This window comes from Eremothecium gossypii, chromosome VI (genome assembly GCF_000091025.4).
Source record: "Eremothecium gossypii ATCC 10895 chromosome VI, complete sequence".
Classification (NCBI taxonomy): Eukaryota; Fungi; Ascomycota; class Saccharomycetes; order Saccharomycetales; family Saccharomycetaceae; genus Eremothecium; species Eremothecium gossypii.
Window position 1 is genome coordinate 591,472 of NC_005787.5, and position 19,823 is coordinate 611,294.

The 19,823-nt window shown below is 52.4% G+C and overlaps 8 protein-coding genes across 8 annotated transcripts; 6 read left to right on the top strand and 2 right to left on the bottom strand.

Moving 5' to 3' along the window:
- Positions 1-85: 85 nt before the first annotated feature.
- Positions 86-3,181, top strand: AGOS_AFR089W (SAPS family protein; the record flags this gene model as incomplete). The annotated part of the gene is made up of 1 exon (NM_210990.2): positions 86-3,181. One exon carries the CDS (start codon positions 86-88, stop codon positions 3,179-3,181), a length of 3,096 nt encoding a protein of 1,031 aa, NP_985636.2.
- A 287-nt stretch (positions 3,182-3,468) lies between these two features.
- PHS1 (enoyl-CoA hydratase PHS1) lies at positions 3,469-4,122 on the top strand (the record flags this gene model as incomplete). Its single annotated transcript, NM_210991.2, has 1 exon — positions 3,469-4,122. The coding sequence occupies one exon, from the start codon at positions 3,469-3,471 to the stop codon at positions 4,120-4,122; it is 654 nt and encodes a 217-aa protein (NP_985637.1).
- A 168-nt stretch (positions 4,123-4,290) lies between these two features.
- Positions 4,291-4,770, top strand: MRPL49 (mitochondrial 54S ribosomal protein bL21m; the record flags this gene model as incomplete). Its single annotated transcript, NM_210992.1, has 1 exon — positions 4,291-4,770. The coding sequence occupies one exon, from the start codon at positions 4,291-4,293 to the stop codon at positions 4,768-4,770; it is 480 nt and encodes a 159-aa protein (NP_985638.1).
- Positions 4,771-5,040: 270 nt separating this feature from the next.
- Positions 5,041-9,312, top strand: BCK1 (mitogen-activated protein kinase kinase kinase BCK1; the record flags this gene model as incomplete). Its single annotated transcript, NM_210993.1, has 1 exon — positions 5,041-9,312. The coding sequence occupies one exon, from the start codon at positions 5,041-5,043 to the stop codon at positions 9,310-9,312; it is 4,272 nt and encodes a 1,423-aa protein (NP_985639.1).
- Positions 9,313-9,649: 337 nt separating this feature from the next.
- On the top strand, positions 9,650-13,045 carry SRS2 (DNA helicase SRS2; the record flags this gene model as incomplete). The annotated part of the gene is made up of 1 exon (NM_210994.2): positions 9,650-13,045. The coding sequence occupies one exon, from the start codon at positions 9,650-9,652 to the stop codon at positions 13,043-13,045; it is 3,396 nt and encodes a 1,131-aa protein (NP_985640.2).
- A 22-nt stretch (positions 13,046-13,067) lies between these two features.
- Positions 13,068-14,510, bottom strand: GWT1 (glucosaminyl-phosphotidylinositol O-acyltransferase; the record flags this gene model as incomplete). The annotated part of the gene is made up of 1 exon (NM_210995.1): positions 13,068-14,510. One exon carries the CDS (start codon positions 14,508-14,510, stop codon positions 13,068-13,070), a length of 1,443 nt encoding a protein of 480 aa, NP_985641.1.
- A 125-nt stretch (positions 14,511-14,635) lies between these two features.
- DPB11 (protein kinase activating protein DPB11) lies at positions 14,636-16,648 on the bottom strand (the record flags this gene model as incomplete). The annotated part of the gene is made up of 1 exon (NM_210996.2): positions 14,636-16,648. The coding sequence occupies one exon, from the start codon at positions 16,646-16,648 to the stop codon at positions 14,636-14,638; it is 2,013 nt and encodes a 670-aa protein (NP_985642.2).
- Positions 16,649-16,941: 293 nt separating this feature from the next.
- On the top strand, positions 16,942-19,500 carry SIP4 (Sip4p; the record flags this gene model as incomplete). The annotated part of the gene is made up of 1 exon (NM_210997.2): positions 16,942-19,500. The coding sequence occupies one exon, from the start codon at positions 16,942-16,944 to the stop codon at positions 19,498-19,500; it is 2,559 nt and encodes an 852-aa protein (NP_985643.2).
- Positions 19,501-19,823: the final 323 nt, after the last annotated feature.

Genomic DNA, 19,823 nt, shown 5'->3' on the forward strand with positions numbered 1-19,823 from the left:
TTGCTGGACGCGTTGCTCGCAGTTGAAGTGAAAGTGGCATTTCAGCGCTGTGCTGATAGAAGTTTGTACATCCAAGAAACGAACCATGTCGGGCTCTTTTTGGAAGTTTAGTCAGGAATACTCGACGGAGTCGTCTTTGACCAAGCTGCTTAACCGCGCCTTTATTCGCGTTGAGGAACGAAGCCGAGCAGAGACCGAGCAGGAAAATGAGGCAAAGAGGTCCAAAGAAGAGAAACGGTTTGATGTTATCGAGTCGGAACACGAGGAGGAAGAAGAAGGCGAGGAAGGCGAGCAACGTGGCTCGCGGGCGCAGCGGCCGTTGGAAGGTGGGGAACTACCTGAAACCGAGTCGGAATACAAGAATTACAGGCCCAATCTCGAGGTGCTCAACGAGCTATTAGATGACGAGGAGCTATACACTGAGTTGATGTGTTCTAACTTCAAGTTGATGATCTTTTTCAAGTATCCCGCGGTGTTGGACGTTTTGGTAGACTATGTGACGAACGAGCGTATCTTGGAGGAAACGTTGGATTTAAGCGAAGAGGAGGATAATGACGATGAACACGTTGATCTGGAACCACTTTTGGAGAGTACCGAGGACAAAGAAGCAGAGCAACTGCATGGTGGTGAAGTAGCAGAGCTAGGGCATGACGAGTCAGATTCCAGTAACACTGGCACTCAACCACAAGAGACAGATGAACAGGTACAGTCTAGGAGAGCAAGAATGGCAGCAGAAATACTTTCTGCCGATGTATGGCCTATTTCTTCGGCATTCATTGAACATGATGAACTACTTTACAAATTATGGTCAATCCTTGATCATCCTGCCCCCCTCTCGATTGTGGCATCGACCTACTTTATGAAAATTAATGAAAGACTACTAGACATGGATATAGCCTCAATGATTCGATTTATTTTGAACCAAGATAATTTGGTGGACAGGTATTTGACTCATATAGATAACCCCCCTTTGATGGACTTCCTACTTAAAGTCATTTCTACTGATAAACCGGATACCCCCACACATGTAATTGGTTTGTTAAAGTACCAAAAGTTGATATCGAAACTATTGGACCACCTATCACCGGAATGGTCCTCATCTGTGCAATCCGCCGCAGGTGACTTTCTAAAAGCATTAATTACTATAAGTGCAAACTCTAACAATGAGATCGCTTCTGCAATTGGACCAAATGAGTTAACTCGTGAGTTGGTATCCCCTGCTATGGCTTCAAAGTTAGGAGATATTATGTTGAATGGGGGTACTTCTTTGAGCAACGGCGTGGGCATAGTTATCGAACTGATTAGAAAGAATAATTCTGATTATGATTTCTTTCAGGTGATGTACACAACTTTGAAGACTCATCCACCAAATGATAGAGATCCGGTATATTTGGGTCATTTGGTGAAAAGTTTTGCCAATAAGCTACCTGAGTTTAATGCTATGCTACTTGATACAAAATTACCTCCTCTTGAAACTCCTTTTGGAACAATCGAACCATTAGGTTTTGAAAGGTTTAAAATTTGCGAGTTAATTGCAGAATTGTTGCATTGCTCCAACATGGGCTTGCTAAACGAGCCAAAAGGCGAGGAAATAGTTAATGAAAGGGATATTGACAGGGAATGCGTGCTAAGGCTAGAAGGATATGGGATTCCAAAGAATTGCCATGATGAGGAAAGGTCCGTCTCTGTTTCTCCAATAGAAGAAGAAGATTTAGCTAAGAAGATTAGAGATTTGCAGCTGGTGACTGATAAGAGACCTTCCAGCGATAACAGTGTTGAGAGCCTTAATTCAGATTCTCAGCAGGCGACAACCCCTATTCATCAGCTGGGCACCGAAATTCATTCAGAGGATTCATCAGATGCAGAGTTGTCAGAACAGGCATTGCGGGAAAAGCCGGTGGTTGGTGACCAGCTCAAAATTGCACTACAGGACAATAAAATTATAACCACCATTTTGGGGATGTTCTTCAAGTATCCGTGGAATAATTTCTTACACAATGTTGTCTTCGACATTGTACAGCAAATTTTTAACGGTCCTTTGAAGACAGGATATAACAGGTTCCTCCTTGCTGATTTGTTTGCATCTGCTCACATAACAGAGGCTATAATTGAAGGTGATCGCAAATGTCATGAGTACGAGAGAGAAACTGGTCTTCGCCTAGGCTATATGGGCCACTTGACGCTGGTGGCCGAAGAAGTTGCCAAGTTCGCTTCCTACATCGATGAGATGAAAATTTCGTTTAGTAACCCCGTTATAAGCGAAAGTTTAAATGATCAGCGGTGGAGGGAGTATACAGAACTTGTCTTGGCTGAAACAAGGGGCAAATATAGCACGGTATTGGGCGATCTCGCTGAAGAAGAAGGCCGGAATGTCGGAAAAGGGGCAAACGAGGAAGATAACGCCCGGTACTACAATAGCGATGAGATATATCATGGTTCTTACGCGGAGCACGACGATGAGAATTATGCGGAGTACAGCGATGTTGACGGCAACCGTTATTACGAGTATGAAGATGGGAGCGGCCACACCACTCGTATCCACCTTAACCAATTGGATAACGACAATATTGACGACATTGAGGAAGCCAGCAACGCAGACACGGATAACAAGTTCCGGAATTACATGTCTCACCAGCTGGCAAACGACTACAATACCACCAGCTTTTCTCCGGATAATGAAGATGAGGGCCAATGGGCTTCAGTGTCAGGCAGCAACAGGCCCGGCGAAGCCTCGTCTAATTATCAGTCTGAAATCCAAATCGAATCTTCCGCCATGTCAAAGCAGAGTATTTTCCACCATCAGCAATTTGATCTTCAGGACCATGAGGACGGTGACGACTACATGGACCCGAACGACGACGGTCAGTCGTACGCGAAGCCCAATCACCCGCTGTATTCCAACATGCTGCCCTCGCAACCGGAGAATGTCTACCGCAAAACTAGCGAAGTCGCAGAAGAGGGCGACAGCGATGAGAGCGACGAGGAAATGATAGTCGTGGAGGGGACCCCAGGCTTTGATGAGAGTACCGAACTTGACCAGAGCGGAACCGAGTATGCTTTGTGTCGAACATCAAGCAAAGACGAGAAAATGTGGACTTCACCTGAACAGCACTCGACAAGAATAATTGGTATGAACAACAACATGTTCAATAGATCAAAGGACCTGCATAAAGATGAGTAGCGTGCACGTGCGTGTGCTCTTCTGTACTCAAAATTTCTACTCATTTCACCGCATCTCGGCCGGACATACGAAGGAACTTTGTATATTTCGTTGAGATGTGTAAATTTACAGTATCTGGGTGCCCATACCTACCATTTTATATACATAGTCGTAATGTAATTGTATTCATCGCTTGTAGCTCCGATACTTTGCAGTAGCGGGATGCGAGCTTAGTACCGAACTCCATATAAAAATTTCGACCTCTTCCGGCTTCCAGCAAGGAGAAGCAGGTAACGATACTCCGCAACATGGCTACCAAGACTTCGTTCGGCACCCTAGCCCTGTACAATCTCTTCTCGGCCCTCAGCTGGGCGTACGTCCTGGCCAACGTGGCCCTCGTGTACCCGCGCATCGGCCAACCCAGATTCTACGCCGCGACAAGGGGTCTCGTGACCGTCGTCCAGTGTGGCATGCTGATTGAGGTCTTCAACGCCGCTACGGGGATCGTCAAGACACCCGTCTCCACCACTGTGGCGCAGGTGTTGTCGCGCGTGTTGGTCGTGGTCTGCATCTTCCGCTACATCCCCGAGGCACCAAACGCTTCAGACTGGCCCTACATCACCCTCCTGCTCGCATGGTCCATCACGGAGATCGTCCGCTACTCGTACTACTTCTGTAACCTGGTGCGCAGCGCAGGCACCCCCAAGTGGCTGACGATCCTGAGATACAACCTGTTCTGGGTTCTGTACCCGCTGGGCGTTATGAGCGAGCTGCTCATCATCTATTCCGCGCTGCCCCACGCGGAGGCCAGATACGGCGCCTGGGCGAGGCTCGCGCTCGTTGCCGCGATGCTGGTGTACATCCCCGGGTTCCCAATGCTGTACCTCCACGTCATCGCCCAGAGAAGAAAGGTCATGAAGGCGTTGAGAAGCACCGCCGCGGGCGCCAAGAAGACCACCTAGGCGCCCACTCCGCACCCCGCCTCGCGCCTGCCTGCCGGCAGCGATGCCCGAAGTCCGCGACTCTGTATAGCGATCACGTGATCACCGTCCGTAACTGAAAAAATTGCTGCTTTGCCCGGCTCACCACTCCACAGTGTACCCCGAAGCCACGAAGCCACTGTCCAAGTTATGCTACCAGTCCTCCGGCAGACGTTGCTGCGCGCAGCAGCCCCCCGCTGGCCGCTTGCCGGCCCCGCCGCGGCTTGCAGGCTGTTCAGCCTCGGCCCCGTGCTCCACCAGCAGGCCGCCCCCGCAGACCTCGGCCCGCTCCGCCTCGCCAACGACCTCTACGCCGTCTTCCGCATACACAACCGGCCTTACCTCGTCACCAAGGGTGACCAGGTCATCCTGCCCTTCAAGCTGAAGCAGGCGGACGTCGGCGACGTCCTTCACCTCAACGACGTCACCACCATCGGCTCCCGCAACTACAAGCTCGTCGACCACCCCATAGACCCGTCGCTATACTCGCTGCAGGCCACCGTCATCGAGAAGACCAAACGGCCGCTGCGGGTCAGAGAGGTCACGAAGCGCCGCAACCGGCGTGTCCGTCACGCGCTCAACAAGGCTGACCTCACCATTCTGCGCATCTCGGAACTACGCCTGAACTAGTCACCCAGCCCTCTCGTATTGCGGGCTGCGGCCACTACTGGGTGCCTTCCATGTATATAATCTCGCCTGTATATCTAGAATGACAACATTCACCCGCATAGGCGTTTCGCGCATGATTTGTTAATATTACGTTTGATGTGGTCAAGCCAAGAATTTTGAAAAGCCTGCTACGCGTGCAGTCATAAAGCACAGAACTCGCAAGGCATTTCTGCATCATTCTGAGTGTGCTAGACGAGGACAAGCGAGACTGCGATAATCCGGAGCGGCAATATGGCGTTTCTTAAGCGACTTAATGTTTCGTCACACTCGCGGTCAAGTTCGGGTTCCTCCGGTCGGACCCCACAAAACACATCAGGAGGGTCGAAAGCCACAGCAGTGAAGCCACTGCCGCAGATACCGGTGGAAATGGGGGGTATTGAAAGCGAGGTGATAAAGAACGGGGAGGGCGGGCAGTCTGTTGTGATTCTGTGCGATGACGTTGGCAGTGGCAGCTACACGTCGGTGCTGCTAAGCCCGAGCGACCCGCATATGTTCTCTGCGGACGGGCAGCGGCTGAGTGTGGAGGAGCAGGCGGAGAAGACGCTGTACTCGTGGGATGTCACGGACCCGGAGCAGTGGACGATGCAGCGGGTGATGTCGTGGTTCAAGGCGCACGACTTCGACGAACAGTGGATTCTGTTCTTCAAGCGCAACCACATCTCGGGGAAGAAGTTCCTGCAGCTGCTGGCGCACGATAACTTCAACAAGTACGAGAGCTTCCTGTCTGCGACGAAGAACAGCTCGTACAACCGGTTTCAGCACCTGTTGAAGCGGACGCTGGAGGAGAACGTGTCGAACAGCCACCGGCGGCAGCGAAGTAACAAGTCGAACGACTCCAAGGGCTCTGCCGACTGCAGCTTGAGGTACCGGCGGCGCAGGAGTGTTGCGTCGGAACAGCGGACGCTGACTGCTGCGGAGGGAGTTACACCGCGGAAGACAGTGGAGGTGGCGGACGATCGTGCGGGGAGCAGCAAGAACCACCGCAAGGCGAAGAGCGCTAGCGTACTATACCGGCGGAGCTTCATCTCGCTGCGAAGCTCGTCCAGCAGCAATATCAAGAACGATGTAGACGACGACTGCAAGACGCTGCCGGCCATGAAGATCAGTATACCGCCGCGGCCGTTTTCGTCGATCGAGCGGTCTACCTCGTCCTCGCCTGCCTCGACCTTGAAATCACAGTCGTCTCCACTCTCTCCAGGGAATCATAATATGTTCCGCAAGGATCACAAGAGTAGCTCGTCTGACTCCTCGCTGTTCAACAACCTTTTTGGGAGTGCGGACGAAATTACTAAAGCGGTAGGCGGGACTGCCCCGCAAGGCGAGCAGATAGCCGTCAAGAAGTATAACGATACTCTTCCTTCTCCTATGCGTGTGTCTCCAAGGCATATCGATGACAAGTCTACCATATGGGATAAACTGAAAAAAAGAGCTTTGCCGTCTACCGAACAATATACGCCCTCTCGTATAAAGCAGTTGACGAGTGGCCGGAATTCCAGTTATATTCAGACGCTTCAAGAATCACCAGATGAATGCTCGGCAAACAATGAGGATCCACCAGCAACGGCAACCTTGGAGGCGCCGATAATTGATGATTTGGTCCTAGAAGAAAAGCACTATCCATCACAGAAACAAGATAGCTCTGCCCAGTACGTCCTCGTTACCAAGGACAATAGAATATTTCTGCCGCTGAATATTGCTCCTTATAAAACAACTCAGGAGCTGAAAGATGGCATGACTGCCTTTCTCGGCATATCGAGTAAAGCCTATACCATCCATCTAACCGATCTTGGATGTGACCCTGGCGTATCGCTCTCAGACGATGTTATCGCGGCCATTGGCCAGCGTAAACTGAACACGCGACACCTCAAGTTCTATGTCAAGGATGCAACGAGGATGCACCTGCGTCTGAAGAATGATAGTTTTACTTCTGACCATAACATAACTACTGAGATGAGTAGAAGTAAAGGCTCGCTGCGGTCAGCAGCTAGCAGCTTCATTAGCTCCAATGATGACACTAATTCTTTCTCAGATATCACTTCGATTGATGAGCACGGGAATATCACGGGTAGAAGAGTTTATCCTCAAACTCCTAGCCACTACTATGACCAAAGTGCAGCCACCCATAGCCCAGAGGTGGACTACTGGAACATAAAGGAACGACTCTCCGAGGGGACATCCCCTATGAATATCTCTTTGCTGAGGTCAACTACCAAAGCCGCCTCTCTTCCCTCCTCGATTGACGAAATAAAGAAAAGCAGCTTTAAGGTCATTCGGAAAGCAAGTGTCACGGATATAGATTTTAATAAGGGACGCGAATCACCCTACATCAGACCCAAACTTGCCCCAAAGAGGGAGGCTCCGAGACCTCCTCGAACAAGTTCACAGGTTTCATTGGCCTCATCCTCTTCTATTCAAAGCAGTTTAGTGGAACAGAAATCCATCTCCAATTCCCCGACGAAACCGCAGCGGCAGCATGCGGGTACATATGTGAAGAACAAAACGCGACCCCCTCCACCCCCAAGTATTGGTAGCACAATGACAGTGGATACAAAAGTTATGACTTCAGTCTCGGATTCCCCTGTTTCCAATGAGCCTCCTAATCGTCCATATGGGCCTTTTTCGACACAAAAGCTAGTGCCTCAAGGATTTAAAGGAGTTGGCGTGCATCCGGGAACTAGGAAGGTCGAGGAACAGATGCATACCAATCCAGTTACACAATACATCCAGAAACAGCGCTCTCGGAATTCCATATCCAAGATGGGTAACAATCCTTCTCTTTATTCACCGCCAAGGCTTAAGAAAAGGATTAGTACCCGCCGAATGGTTTCCTCGACATCTGCAGCTGATATCTTTGATGAAAACGAGATCTCGTTCGCGGATGCGCCAGATCTATCAGATTATGACAGCGAGAACAGCGAATCATCAGATGATATAATATGGTCTACCACCAATACAACGAGTCTGGATGCTTCCAAGATAAGCGTTTCTGACAGTACTACTGGCGATGATAGTAACTTTTCCGTAGCAAGTTCTGTTGAACTCCAAAGTTCAATTAAGAATGATGCAAAAACCTCTGAAGATTCTATCGTGGATTCTATCAAGGAAGAAGGTGATAGCGTGTGTAACCTCGTAGGACGGAAGATGACGCTAAGACCTACTACCGAGGTTGTCTACCAGAATCTGGAAATGTTCTTCCCTGGCACGGATCTTGACAAACCAATATTAGAGGGCTTGACCCCCCCTGCATCGCCAGATTCCGAGGCAAACAAGATGCCCGACCAGGATCTGACTCCCTTGAGCAAAGTATCGACCATTTCCTCTGAGAGTTCCATGCGGCAGTCCACTCCACGCCTTTTGATAACAAAGAAATCTGACAGCCCGCAGCCCATGCCTGTAAGGAACCTGAAACCGCCCAAGCGGACGAAGACCATCAGATCCATAGCTAGGGAGGCGAGTGAGGCGAGAAAGAAGTCACTTTACAATAATCTAAAGCGACAGAATACCAAAATGTGGGGTACTAGAGTCGTTGAAGTGACTGACAAGCGGATGGTGTCCATCAACAAATCGAAGAATTCGAAGGGGGAATACCGTGAATTTGCATGGATCAAAGGTGAGATGATCGGGAAGGGGTCTTTTGGCGCAGTATACCTAGGCCTCAATGTTACCACCGGGGAAATGATGGCCGTGAAGCAGGTAGAAGTCCCTAAATTTGGCTCTCAAGATGAAACTACTGTCAATAATGCAGAGGCGTTAATATCAGAAGTATCCACACTGAAGGACCTGGATCACCTCAACATTGTGCAGTATCTAGGCTTCGAAAACAAGAACTGCATCTACAGTCTCTTCCTCGAATATGTGGCAGGCGGCTCCGTTGGCTCACTCATACGACTCTATGGCCATTTCGACGAGCAACTGATCCGCTTTCTGACCACCCAGGTGCTCGAAGGCCTTGCGTATTTGCACCTTCGTGGTATCCTGCATCGCGATATGAAGGCAGACAACCTATTACTAGACAACGACGGTGTCTGCAAAATCAGCGACTTCGGCATCTCCAGGAAGTCTAACAACATCTACTCCAACTCTGAGATGACCATGCGGGGAACAGTGTTCTGGATGGCACCGGAAATGGTCGATACCACCCAGGGCTACAGTGCCAAGGTGGATATATGGTCCCTCGGCTGCGTGGTACTGGAGATGTTCGCGGGCAAGCGGCCGTGGTCCAACCTCGAAGTCGTGGCCGCCATGTTCCAGATCGGTAAGTCCAAGTCCGCTCCACCCATTCCTGAGGATACCCTACCCCACATATCTCAAGACGGCCGGGCATTCTTGGATGACTGTTTTATGATTGACCCTGAGGAGCGGCCCACCGCCGATACCTTGCTTTCGCATCCGTTCTGCCAGGTGCCCAAGGAATTTAATTTCAGGGACACTGATCTCTACAACTTCATCAAGCAAAATGATAAGTTGAACAATAGCAAACTCACGAGAAACTCACAGCGCTAGTCGCAGTGTATCTAGAATCGAAATTTACGTATGTTGCATATAGTTACGAAACAGATCACAGTACAAGATATGGGCGTTGTAGACGAACGTCTCAACCTCCTGACGTGCTGTGCTGGCTTTGCAGCTGTCAGGTGCTCGTTCCTCACAGCATCAAGCTCCTAGACTTTCTTCGACCTTATTTATCAATTTCTGTAATGTTAAGCTTTAACTTTCATGAAAGTAAACGCGTTTTTGGCGTGCGCAACCACGAGGATAAGAGACATACCAAATAAAAGAGAGCTACTAGTAGGGCAACGGCGTCAACGCGGTTAGAATTGGGAGCGTGTGCAGAGCTACAATGGAGTTTGAACTATTCAATGGTTTAAATCAACGACAGTACGAGGCAGTCACGTTTGACCCTACGAAGGCCCTGCAGATAGTGGCTGGTCCAGGGACTGGTAAGACGAAAGTGCTCACCACTAGATATGCATACCTAGTTGCCATTAAAAAGATCAATCCGCTGTCCATAATCATGACGACCTTCACGAAGAAGGCGGCAGACGAGATAAAGGCGCGTGTTGAGCCGATTCTGCAGCGGTGCGGGTTCGACACGAGCAAGCTGCTGATCGGGACATTCCACTCTATCTGCGCCAATTTGCTGCACCAGCATGGCGAGCTGATTGGTCTTCCGAGCAGCTGGAGAGTGTTTTCGCCAGCGGAAACGGACCCCATCATCAAGAAGCTTGTAGCCGACTGCCCGGACCAGATACGAGACTATGCCCTTTCCTATCGCGCGAACAAAGTGAACCTGTGCCTGCCCAACCGGAACGGGGAATGGGCTTTGGCAGACAAGGCTATCCGGAAGAATATCTCCCGTTTGAAGGCGGAGGCATTGAGTCCAGAGGCCTATAAGGAGCTAGATACTCACGACGAGGCGCTCTATCATTTCTACAGGTCTTATCAGGAAGAGCTACTTCGACAAGGCGGTCTCGACTACGATGACCTGCTTTTCTACTCGTTCAAACTCCTGTCCACGAATAGATGCTGGTCCCACATAAAGCACGTCATGGTCGATGAGTTTCAAGATACAAATAGCATTCAGTTAGAACTGATGTATTTGCTTTCACGAGGAAGACACCAGTCATGCGAAGGAGTCACCGTTGTGGGCGACCCCGATCAGAGCATCTATGCATTCCGTTCCGCCTTAGCGCGGAACTTCGAAGAGATGATACAGAAATGCCCAATTGAGTATGGCCATGTAGTACTCGAGGAAAATTACCGTTCGACACAGAATATCTTGGACACGTCGGAGCATGTAATAAAGCAGCAGTCGGATGGTAGAACCTTTAGACTGCCGTTGAAGGCACAGTTTTCATATGATCTTAAACCAGTATACATGAAGTTCCCTGATAGGTTCTTGGAAGGCCCCACAATCTGTAAAGAAATCCTGTACCTGAAGGCCATACCTGGATTGTTTTCCTATGATGATTTTGCCATCCTAGTCAGACAAAGGCGACAGATTGAACCTCTGGAACGCGCTCTAATAGATCACCGCATTCCATATAAAATTGTGAAATCCGTATCATTTTGGGAAAGGAAGGAAACCAAGGCAATACTAGACCTCATTAAAATTGTATGCTCAGATGTTGACAGATATGCGATCATACGATCGCTAAAATATCCCTCGAAAGGTCTTGGCGATGTTGCTATTTCACAGTTTGAGAAAGCATTTGATGAAGAGCCTAACCGGCCTCCGCTTGAGATCTTGAGGCTTTTTAGCAACACTGCGAAGGGTGACAAGTTAAGCTCAAAAGGGCGGCTTGCAGTTCGTCAGTTTATTGCATTGATGGATAAAGCCAGGGAAATATGTGATGAAAATCCTACATTATCAACTAGAGAGCAATTATTTGATTACTTATATGATGCATCTGGCCTAAAGAACGAATTTCTCTTTGAAGATGATAAGGGAGATAGGAAGACGAAGGGATTGGGGGATTCCGATCCTAATAACGAGAATAAAAGACATCGGAACATACAGCTTGTCAGGTCCCACTTTCTGGCCTTTATACCTGAAGATATGGATCCGAAATACACTATCCACCTGAATCCTAAAACGCATGAGCCTTGCGCTGTTGATACTCCCGTAATAAAGAAAGACCACAAAACACAGTGGGCTACAAATGCGAGAGCTTCGAGTTGTGAAAACACGAATTCTAATAGCGAGAAGGACAAAGAGGATAATAAATCACTCCCTGAAGATACCAAGATTGATATCTATAACCTTCTTCGGAGATTTATTAATTTTATCAACTTGTATACGACGACTGAAGCCATCGATCCCAAGGGTCTCACAAAGGCACAACAGCAAGCTAACGAACTACGGGCGAAGAATGGGGTTGTGACTATAACAACTATTCATGGTTCAAAGGGGCTTGAATGGCCAATCGTTTTTATTCCTGGTTGCGTAGAAGGTATAATCCCATGCGTTTATGCAAACTCGAAGGATGAAGAGTCTGATGATGACGATGAAAACGGGGAAGGGCATGAAACTGAAGAAATTCCAAATAACGACGCAAATAGCCCAAAGAAAAACAAATCAAAAGCAAATGAGGGTCTTGATGAGGAGAGGAGGATGTTTTTCGTCGCATTGACCAGGGCAAAATATTTACTGTACATCAGTGCAACAGAAAATACCGAAAGATATCCAATTGTCCCAAGTCAGTTTTTGACACCTGAAGTGTTAGTTACACTGACTAGTGCCCAGCAATTGTTTGACAATGTTGGTTTCATAGACGCGTTCTACAAGGCTCTTAACAGGACACGGCCAAATACTCTTACGTTCAAACTCGAAAAACTATTAGATGATTACCGGACTTTTGTTACAGGCAATAGGGAGTTTTTAATTTGGAAGAACGAACGTGTGATGCATGTAAGTAATGTAGATTTTACCGAAAATGTGGGGAAAGCAGCCCTTCCACTTGGTTTCACTACAGCTTCGATGCATCTTCACTCCTTGGATTATAAAAACAATGTTGTTAACTCGGCGAAAAGTGCCAACCGCAACTTAGCACCAAGGCCTCAACCAACGAATAACGCTACTGGTCGAAAGTTCGCACCTTCTAAGGTACCATCAGCGAAGGGAAACGCTCCAGCGGTTAAACAGTTTGCTCCAAAATCAGGTGAGAGAGTTAGTTTGAGCCCGACTAGAACCGCTTCGAAAGCACCAAAACCGCATGAAAATATCAGTCTGAGCCCTACAAGGCGTCCACTAAATGCTCCAAAATCGGAGTTCGATCAGCCAATGTCCATTCCTCAATCCCCAAAACGCGAAACTGCTATAAAACAAGAAGAAAGCGAAGCTCCCGAGGCTCGAAGCATTAAGGAACGTACAAGATCATTGGCTGTTGTGCCAACAAATAATCAGCATCGTATTATCGCGCACGCCATTAAGTTAGAGGACTTTTCCGACGATGAAGAGACTACAAAGGTGAAAATAAAGTGCGATGATGAAATTACTGCCGCCCAGTTACTTCATAATCCAGATGATCTGAGGGTTGACAATCGACCAATCTTGACAAATGCGAAGGTTTTGGCGGATGCCTCCAGAGATGAGGCGGCTAAGCGAGCTGGCTCGAGGCGGAAAGTCAAGAAAGGCACCGATGAATGCCAACCTGGTGAGGATATCTTATCGAGATTGAAGCGGGCTCGTAAAAGCTCGCCAAGCATAAATGATGAGGTAATTGTCTTAGATTAGGATGTTACATAGTCATTTTCTATTATAGTTTAATGAATATCCTGCATTTATACATAATAATAGCAACTGAAGCAATAACTGTCGCGTAGCCGAAAAGCGCGGCAATCTGGACTGTAAGTGTGCTGTCTAGCGTATTCATATTCATATTGATCAGGCCAGTTAAGCAATTGGCGAGCAGGAATACAAACAGACCATTGGAATTGACGGCGTCCAAGGTTACTGGTACGTTATTGGAATGCTGACTTAGGTTGAAGAGAGAGTCGACCATGCAATACATCGATAGGAATCCCAGGTTATACGCGGCAACCCATAACACATATGGAAGATTTGCGAAACGTCTCGAAACGGTATATGGATGGTATGCCATAGTGAGCTGGAAAAGAGCCACTGTGATAAAGAACCAGGCCAGTAATCCAGCCAAGGGGGTCACAGATGTCCACTTGTCCCATGCGGAAAGCCTTTGTCTGCGATTTTGCTGCCATGATTGCCCTGAAGGACGATATAAGTTGTTCACGGTTGGCCGATTACCCAGCACATAAAATCCGGTGTTCTGGCCCAGTAGAAATATCGCGCAATAGCCCAGGAATGACAGTATACCTTCCCTGTTAGAATTGAAGAAGTTATCTCTCTTTGACATAATCATAAACTGTAGGAAACCCTCTTTCTGCAGAAGATACTCCGAGAATACCGATAATAAGAGAGCAATGAACACCCGTGGCACATACGTGCAAATGGGGTCGACAAGTATCATTGCCAGCGGTACGAGCGCCAAGGTGAAGAAGAAGTTCCAGCTAGTGCCATACTCAGTGACATGCTCTTGGTACTCCAAGCCCTTGACACTAACCAGCCGGGCCACCCCAAGCGCCAAAAGTATACCGGCGGACCGCACCGAAGAGACCAGGCGGCTCCAAAGCGGCGGCCGCTGGCCGGAGATCTCTTGCTTGAGTAGTGCACTGGCTGCAACAAGGCCATTGCTGAAGACAAATGAGCCCACTCCGAGGTCCATCAGCGACGTACCCCAGGTCTCGACCTTCGCGAACCGTCTCGGAAACACCGGAAAGTCGACTGCCAAAATTGCCAGGCATGTGATTATCAGCATGCCCCCTCTATACGCAGTGATAAAGGGCTTCCTGTCCAGTCCGAGGCGCGCGCTCTCCTTGCCCTTTTGCGGCTGCGTTTTGCGCTGCGAGGAGCGCCCCAAGATCTGCAGCTGAACAATGCAGGGCACAGCAATCAGCAGGTTCAGCAGGACGGGGTCATTAGCATAGACGGTAATCGAGAGCAGAAGCCCCGCCCAGTTCAGAAGAAAGTCCACGACGAGTGGCACACTATCCAACCGTCTGTTCAGTAATTGCCACCCAAAGTATGCTGTTAGAGCGACTGTTGTCACCAAATTGATCTCTGCGATGCTGCCACCTTCAAGTCCAGAGACAAACGCCTCCTTACGTTCCTTAAGCGCATTCATGCTCCACTCGTGTACTCGAAGATTTAGGGGCGAGTGCGTAGGTCTTCATAACGCTTTTTTTGATATCGCGGCAACACCGTGGAAAGTTCGAGATGCAACTCATCACAGACGTTCATACACAACATTTACAAAAGATCCTTATATGACTGCCGGGTTTTTCGGCGACCCGCAGGCTTCTCGTGCTCAGACTTGGTGTCACTAGTGCCATAGGTTACCTGCGTGTAGTTCTCTTCGTCATCTGTCGCCGACGCCCTCTCGGGTGAGCTCGCAGAGCGCTCTGGCTCCGCGCTATCCGCAGCCATAATGCTACCCCAGCTCGCGGAGCGTTTCAAAGGCTCTAGATCTGCGAGCTTCTGCCGTTTCGCGGGGTGAGTTTCGGCGGGGGTCGGCGACGGCGGCGCCAAACGCGGCCGCGCCGTCGCCTGGCGCATAGCCTTGCGACCGGACTCCTTGGCCGGCGTCTTGCCATCCCCCTTCAGAAGCTTAATTGCAGCGACGTCCACATGGGCACGCGAGGGGGAGGGGAGCGCGGGCTCCGACACATCGAGGGTTATTAGGTAATCTTCACGTGCGCCGCGCGGACTAACAATGCACCAATTGCTGTCGTTGAGGTACAGCTTGCCGGATGTGCGGTCGCGCTTCGCGCGGGCTGCACGCCCGAATAGTTCGAGCAAAAAGCCCGGCGTAACCAGCGGGATCGAGTGCCTGTTGGCAAACTCGATTTTGCGCTTCATCACATCGCGGAACACCTGGTTGTGCTCGCGCCGCATTGCGAACATGGCGGCATATTTGTTCTGCCGGAGCGTGTGCTCCTCGGGGATCGAGTTGAGCTGGGCCAGGTTGACCAGCAGCACGTCCGTCTTGGGCGTCAGCGTCGGCGTGTTCTGCACGCCCATCCGCTCGAGGTGTCCCAGCAACTTGTTCATGTGCAGCAGCTCCACGCCCTGGAACCCGGTCATGTGCACCGTCAGCTGCGCGTGCCCGCGCAGCAGCGCCGCGGCCGGCTGCGCGCGGAACGCCGTGTAGAACGGCCGTGCCCACGGGTCCGCCGGCAGCAGCTCGCGGTAGTGCAGACAGCGCTCCACGTAGAACTCCGTAGTCCACTCCACGCCCGCCGGCAGCCGGTCCACCGCCAGCTCGCTCGGGCACAGGTACACCGCGCGCGCGCCCTCGCACACGCCCGGGTACTCGCAGCTCGCGCCGTCGTGCAGCCCCAGCACGCGCTCCAGCACCGCGCGCTGCCGCGCGCTGAACCCGAACAGGCTGAACCCGTAGCCGCCGAAGAGCCCCCGTGCCGTCGCGCCCGCCTCGCGCGCCGCCGCCGGCGCGTCCGCCGCCGCCGGCCGCGCGCTGCCGCCGCCCTCCACGCGCCGCGCCCACAGCTCCGTCCCGCTCCGCCGCATCCGCCCCGACAGCCGCGCGGGCCGCGCCTCGCGCTCCGCGCTGCGCGCCGCCGCCGCCTCCAGCGCCGCCCAGCACGCACACGCGTCGCGCCCTACCTCCTCCCACGCAGCCCCGGCCCATCGCGCCAGCTCGTACTCCTCCATCTCCACCACCGCGCCCCGCCGCACGCAGTCCGTCACCCACTTCGGGTGCACCACCGCTACACCCTGCTCCCGCGCCGCAGCCGCCCGCGCGCCCTCCGCGCAGTCCGTCACAAACACGCTGCGCGCGCTCGACGCCGTGTCGCGCACAAAGTGGCTCGTCACCACCCGCCGCGCCCCCCCGCTCTCGCACAGCTGCTGCAGCTCTGCCGCCGACACGCGTCCGCCCGCCACCCGCCCGATGAAAACGTAGAACCCGCCAAACGGCCCCGGCTGGAACCGCCGCCGCAGCGCCCGCAGCGCCTGCTCGCGCCCGCCCTCGCCCTCCGGCCCCAGCGCCTCCTCCCCCGCTAGCCACCGCGCGTACACCTCCTCCACGCCCTGCGGCTCCACCAGCACCACGTCTGCGCGCTGCCGCACCACGTACCGATACTTCGCAGACTGCTGGTTGCCCACCACGAGCACGTGCACCTCCGCGGTTAGGTCCCGCGAGAACGCCCCCCCTAACTGTACCACCCGCCGATGGAGCTCCGCCAGCTCGCTGTCGGCCACCCCTGTGGGGCAGAATGTTATCCCCTGGAAAGGCTTGCTCATCTTGGCCTCTCTGCGGGGGAGCCCAGACCTTCGTGCGCCGCCGCTTAAAGCTGTCGGAGCGTCGCGCTGTACGGGAGCTTCCTTCAGTCCGGAGTCATCCACGCGCGCCACGTATCCTCGCTCCAGCGCCGGGAAGGCCGAGCAGCTTGCCGCATATGTTGCAGGACGGCCTTACATAAGATCTCCGACGGTCCAGCAGCCCGTGGGCGCTATGTGCTGCACAGGGCGAGGTTTTTGTAGATATATATGATTCGTGTATAACGGGGAGCCCCCGACGGGCAGGGTCAGGGACCATGGGCAAGCGAAAGTACGGGAGCTTGTCGGCGCACGACGGGCAGACGATCGAGCTGTCCAACATGAAGCGGTCGTCGCAGGCGTGTGACCGGTGCCGGCTCAAGAAGATCAAGTGCGACGGGCTGCGGCCGAGCTGCACGTCGTGCAAGAAGATCGGGTACCAATGCAAGACCAGCGACAAGCTGACGCGGCGCGGGTTCCCGCGGGGGTACACGGAGATGCTGGAGCGGGAGGTGATCAAGCTGCAGCGGCTGCATGGGGGCGAGGGCATGGCGCCGGCGCCGGCGCAGACGTCGCCGCTGCCGTTCATCAACGACTCGTTCCACTACTACGTGAACTACACGGACGGGGAGACGTACCTGGGGAACGCGACGTGGCAGGCGGTGCTGAACGGGGGGCTGGAGGCGGCGGTGGTGCCGTCGGACGACGCGTCGCTGGCGCAGTACCTGGACCGGACGTTCCAGATCGACGGGACGGGGCTGCCGGCGGTGCTGGCGCGGCTGCACGGGAACGACATAGCGGCGGCGCGGGCGGCGGCGCGGGCGCGGGTGTCTGCGTTTGTGAAGGAGCACGTGCTGGTGCCGCTGCTGCACGGGAACAACTGGAAGGCGCGCCTGAAGGGCGCGCTGGCCGCCGGGCGCGGGCGCGAGGAGGACCCGACGGCGATCCTGGCGGCGATGTACGTGCTACAGTGGAACTACAGCCTGTTCAGCCCGGAGGCGCTGTTCAACGTGACGAAGGTGGTGGTGGTGCTGTCGCGGGACGGGCTGTCGGCGCTGCAGATGCTGCTGCTGGCGACGTACTACTTCATGTCGTTGCCGAAGCAGCTGACGACGCGCCAGACGCCGGCGACGGCGTGGACGATCCAGCTGGTGCACCTGGCGTTCTCGCAGGTGACGGCGCAGGGGCTGTTCATCAACTACAAGAAGCTGCTGCCTGTGGGCGCGGCGGACGAGAAGGGCGCGGCGGCGCGCGACTCCGCGGAGCTGTACGAGACGCGGCTGCTAACGTTCTGGTCATTCCAGCTGCTGAGCGCGCTGTGGTCGCTTCTACAGGGGCTGCCTAAGACGAACTTTCTGGCCGACGAGTTCCACCCGCCCTCCGTGTCGAGTCTGAATATCCCGTCTCTCCGCCCCTTTGAAATTCTGCTTGAGCACATCTTGCAGCTAGATGGCTGCAACGTTCTGCAGGTGATGCAGGCCCAGAATCCGAGATACACCTATGTCGTCGAGTCGTTCAGACACACTTTGAATCACTGGAAGCTGTATCACAACCTGCAGGACCACGATCTCAACGAAATCACTGTGAACAACAACGACAGGATAGAGATCCAACTCACGCTCTCATACCTGCTTCCGCGCTGGCTAACGGAGCAGGACTCTCCCGATTCGCACCACTTGTCGTGGGAGATCTTGTCGCTGTACTATTTGTTGATTGCTAACGAGCAGGGCTCTGCGGCAACCGCGTCTCAGCCCCCCGTTTTGAAGCTGATCCACTTTCTGCCATGGGACAACTGGAACCTCATTTCTGCATGTTTCCAGAATCTGACCAAGGCCCCCCAAGACATTGACCGTTATACCTATGAGAAGTACCGCGATTTGGTGACCAATTGGACCCACCTCTGGTACGAGGACGACTTCGCATACAAAAATGCGATGGAGCGCTTTGACGTCAAGGACAGTGAGCGCTTTGGAAAGCCTGTTAACCTCCCTCAACTCATCCGCAGCATGCGTAGCGGGCCCGCGCAGAATACATCGAATCGGCCGCTGCTTCGACCCCTAAGGTCTTCGTCGAATCTCTCGACGGAGGACCCCTTCAACATGTTCAGCAGCGTCCCCCCCGTCGAAAATCTTCCCTCACAGTGGTTCTTGATGTCGCCTGGGATTGATGTCGTCTCCAATTACACATCCTCAGCCAATACCAATGCCGTTTCTGTCGGCCAGACCAATAATAGTTATGCTGCTGTGCCCCCGTACAACTACGGCACCGTAGCAGCTGTAGGTCTAAATAGTCTCATTACTACGGAGACGTTTCCGTCGCTGGCCGAGGACGAGGATGGATATGTGGAGGACGACGAGAATGAGGACGACGACGAGGGAGGACCAATAACTTTCGGAATGCACCGGCGGTCCAACCCCCACACGCTCCAACAAGCAGAAAATCAGGCCTTATTTAGCCATAGCATCCCCACACGTAAAGTCGTGGCGCGCGATCAGGTTCTGATAGGCGGTAAGGCTCATCTTGGGCGAAAAAATATCTCCACAGATAGGGTGTCCGCTTGCTCGCCAGCCAAAGACTCCAAATTGTCCCACGCCCGTTATGGGCTTGTGCCTGACTCATTGGGCAGCGAAGCCACTTCCCAAGGAAACCAACTTGATAACCCACGCATTCAGAAAAAGACGCCACCCAATACTGCCCCACATGTCAATTCTCCTTCGACTGCTACTCCGAGATCGTTAGTAGACTTACTTATATTGCCCATGACAACTGAAAAGACCTCTGGAGACGGGATTACCACACCAAAAGAAGAAGATACAGTTGTCAGGAGCAAGGCCTGATCTTTTATGTAATATCACATATTTAACTCTTGTAACATCGATACTCCTATGCGCGCCGCCCTACACAGGTGCTGATATGGAGCAGTTCTATTGGATGTCAAGTTTGCAGTATTCGTCAATAGCGATATTTGATACTTCTCAGCTCTGGGCATCGCGCATTTACCATAGCACGAACGACCTGTACCACTGTAATGTCATGAGTGACCACGATTGGACCTCACCGATCGCTATTGCCGCCAACTATGTATAGAAGGAATAGGGCCAAACTAAAACTCCCGGCACTTTCTGATGGCGAAGACGAAGCAGCTGCTACTCATCGCAGA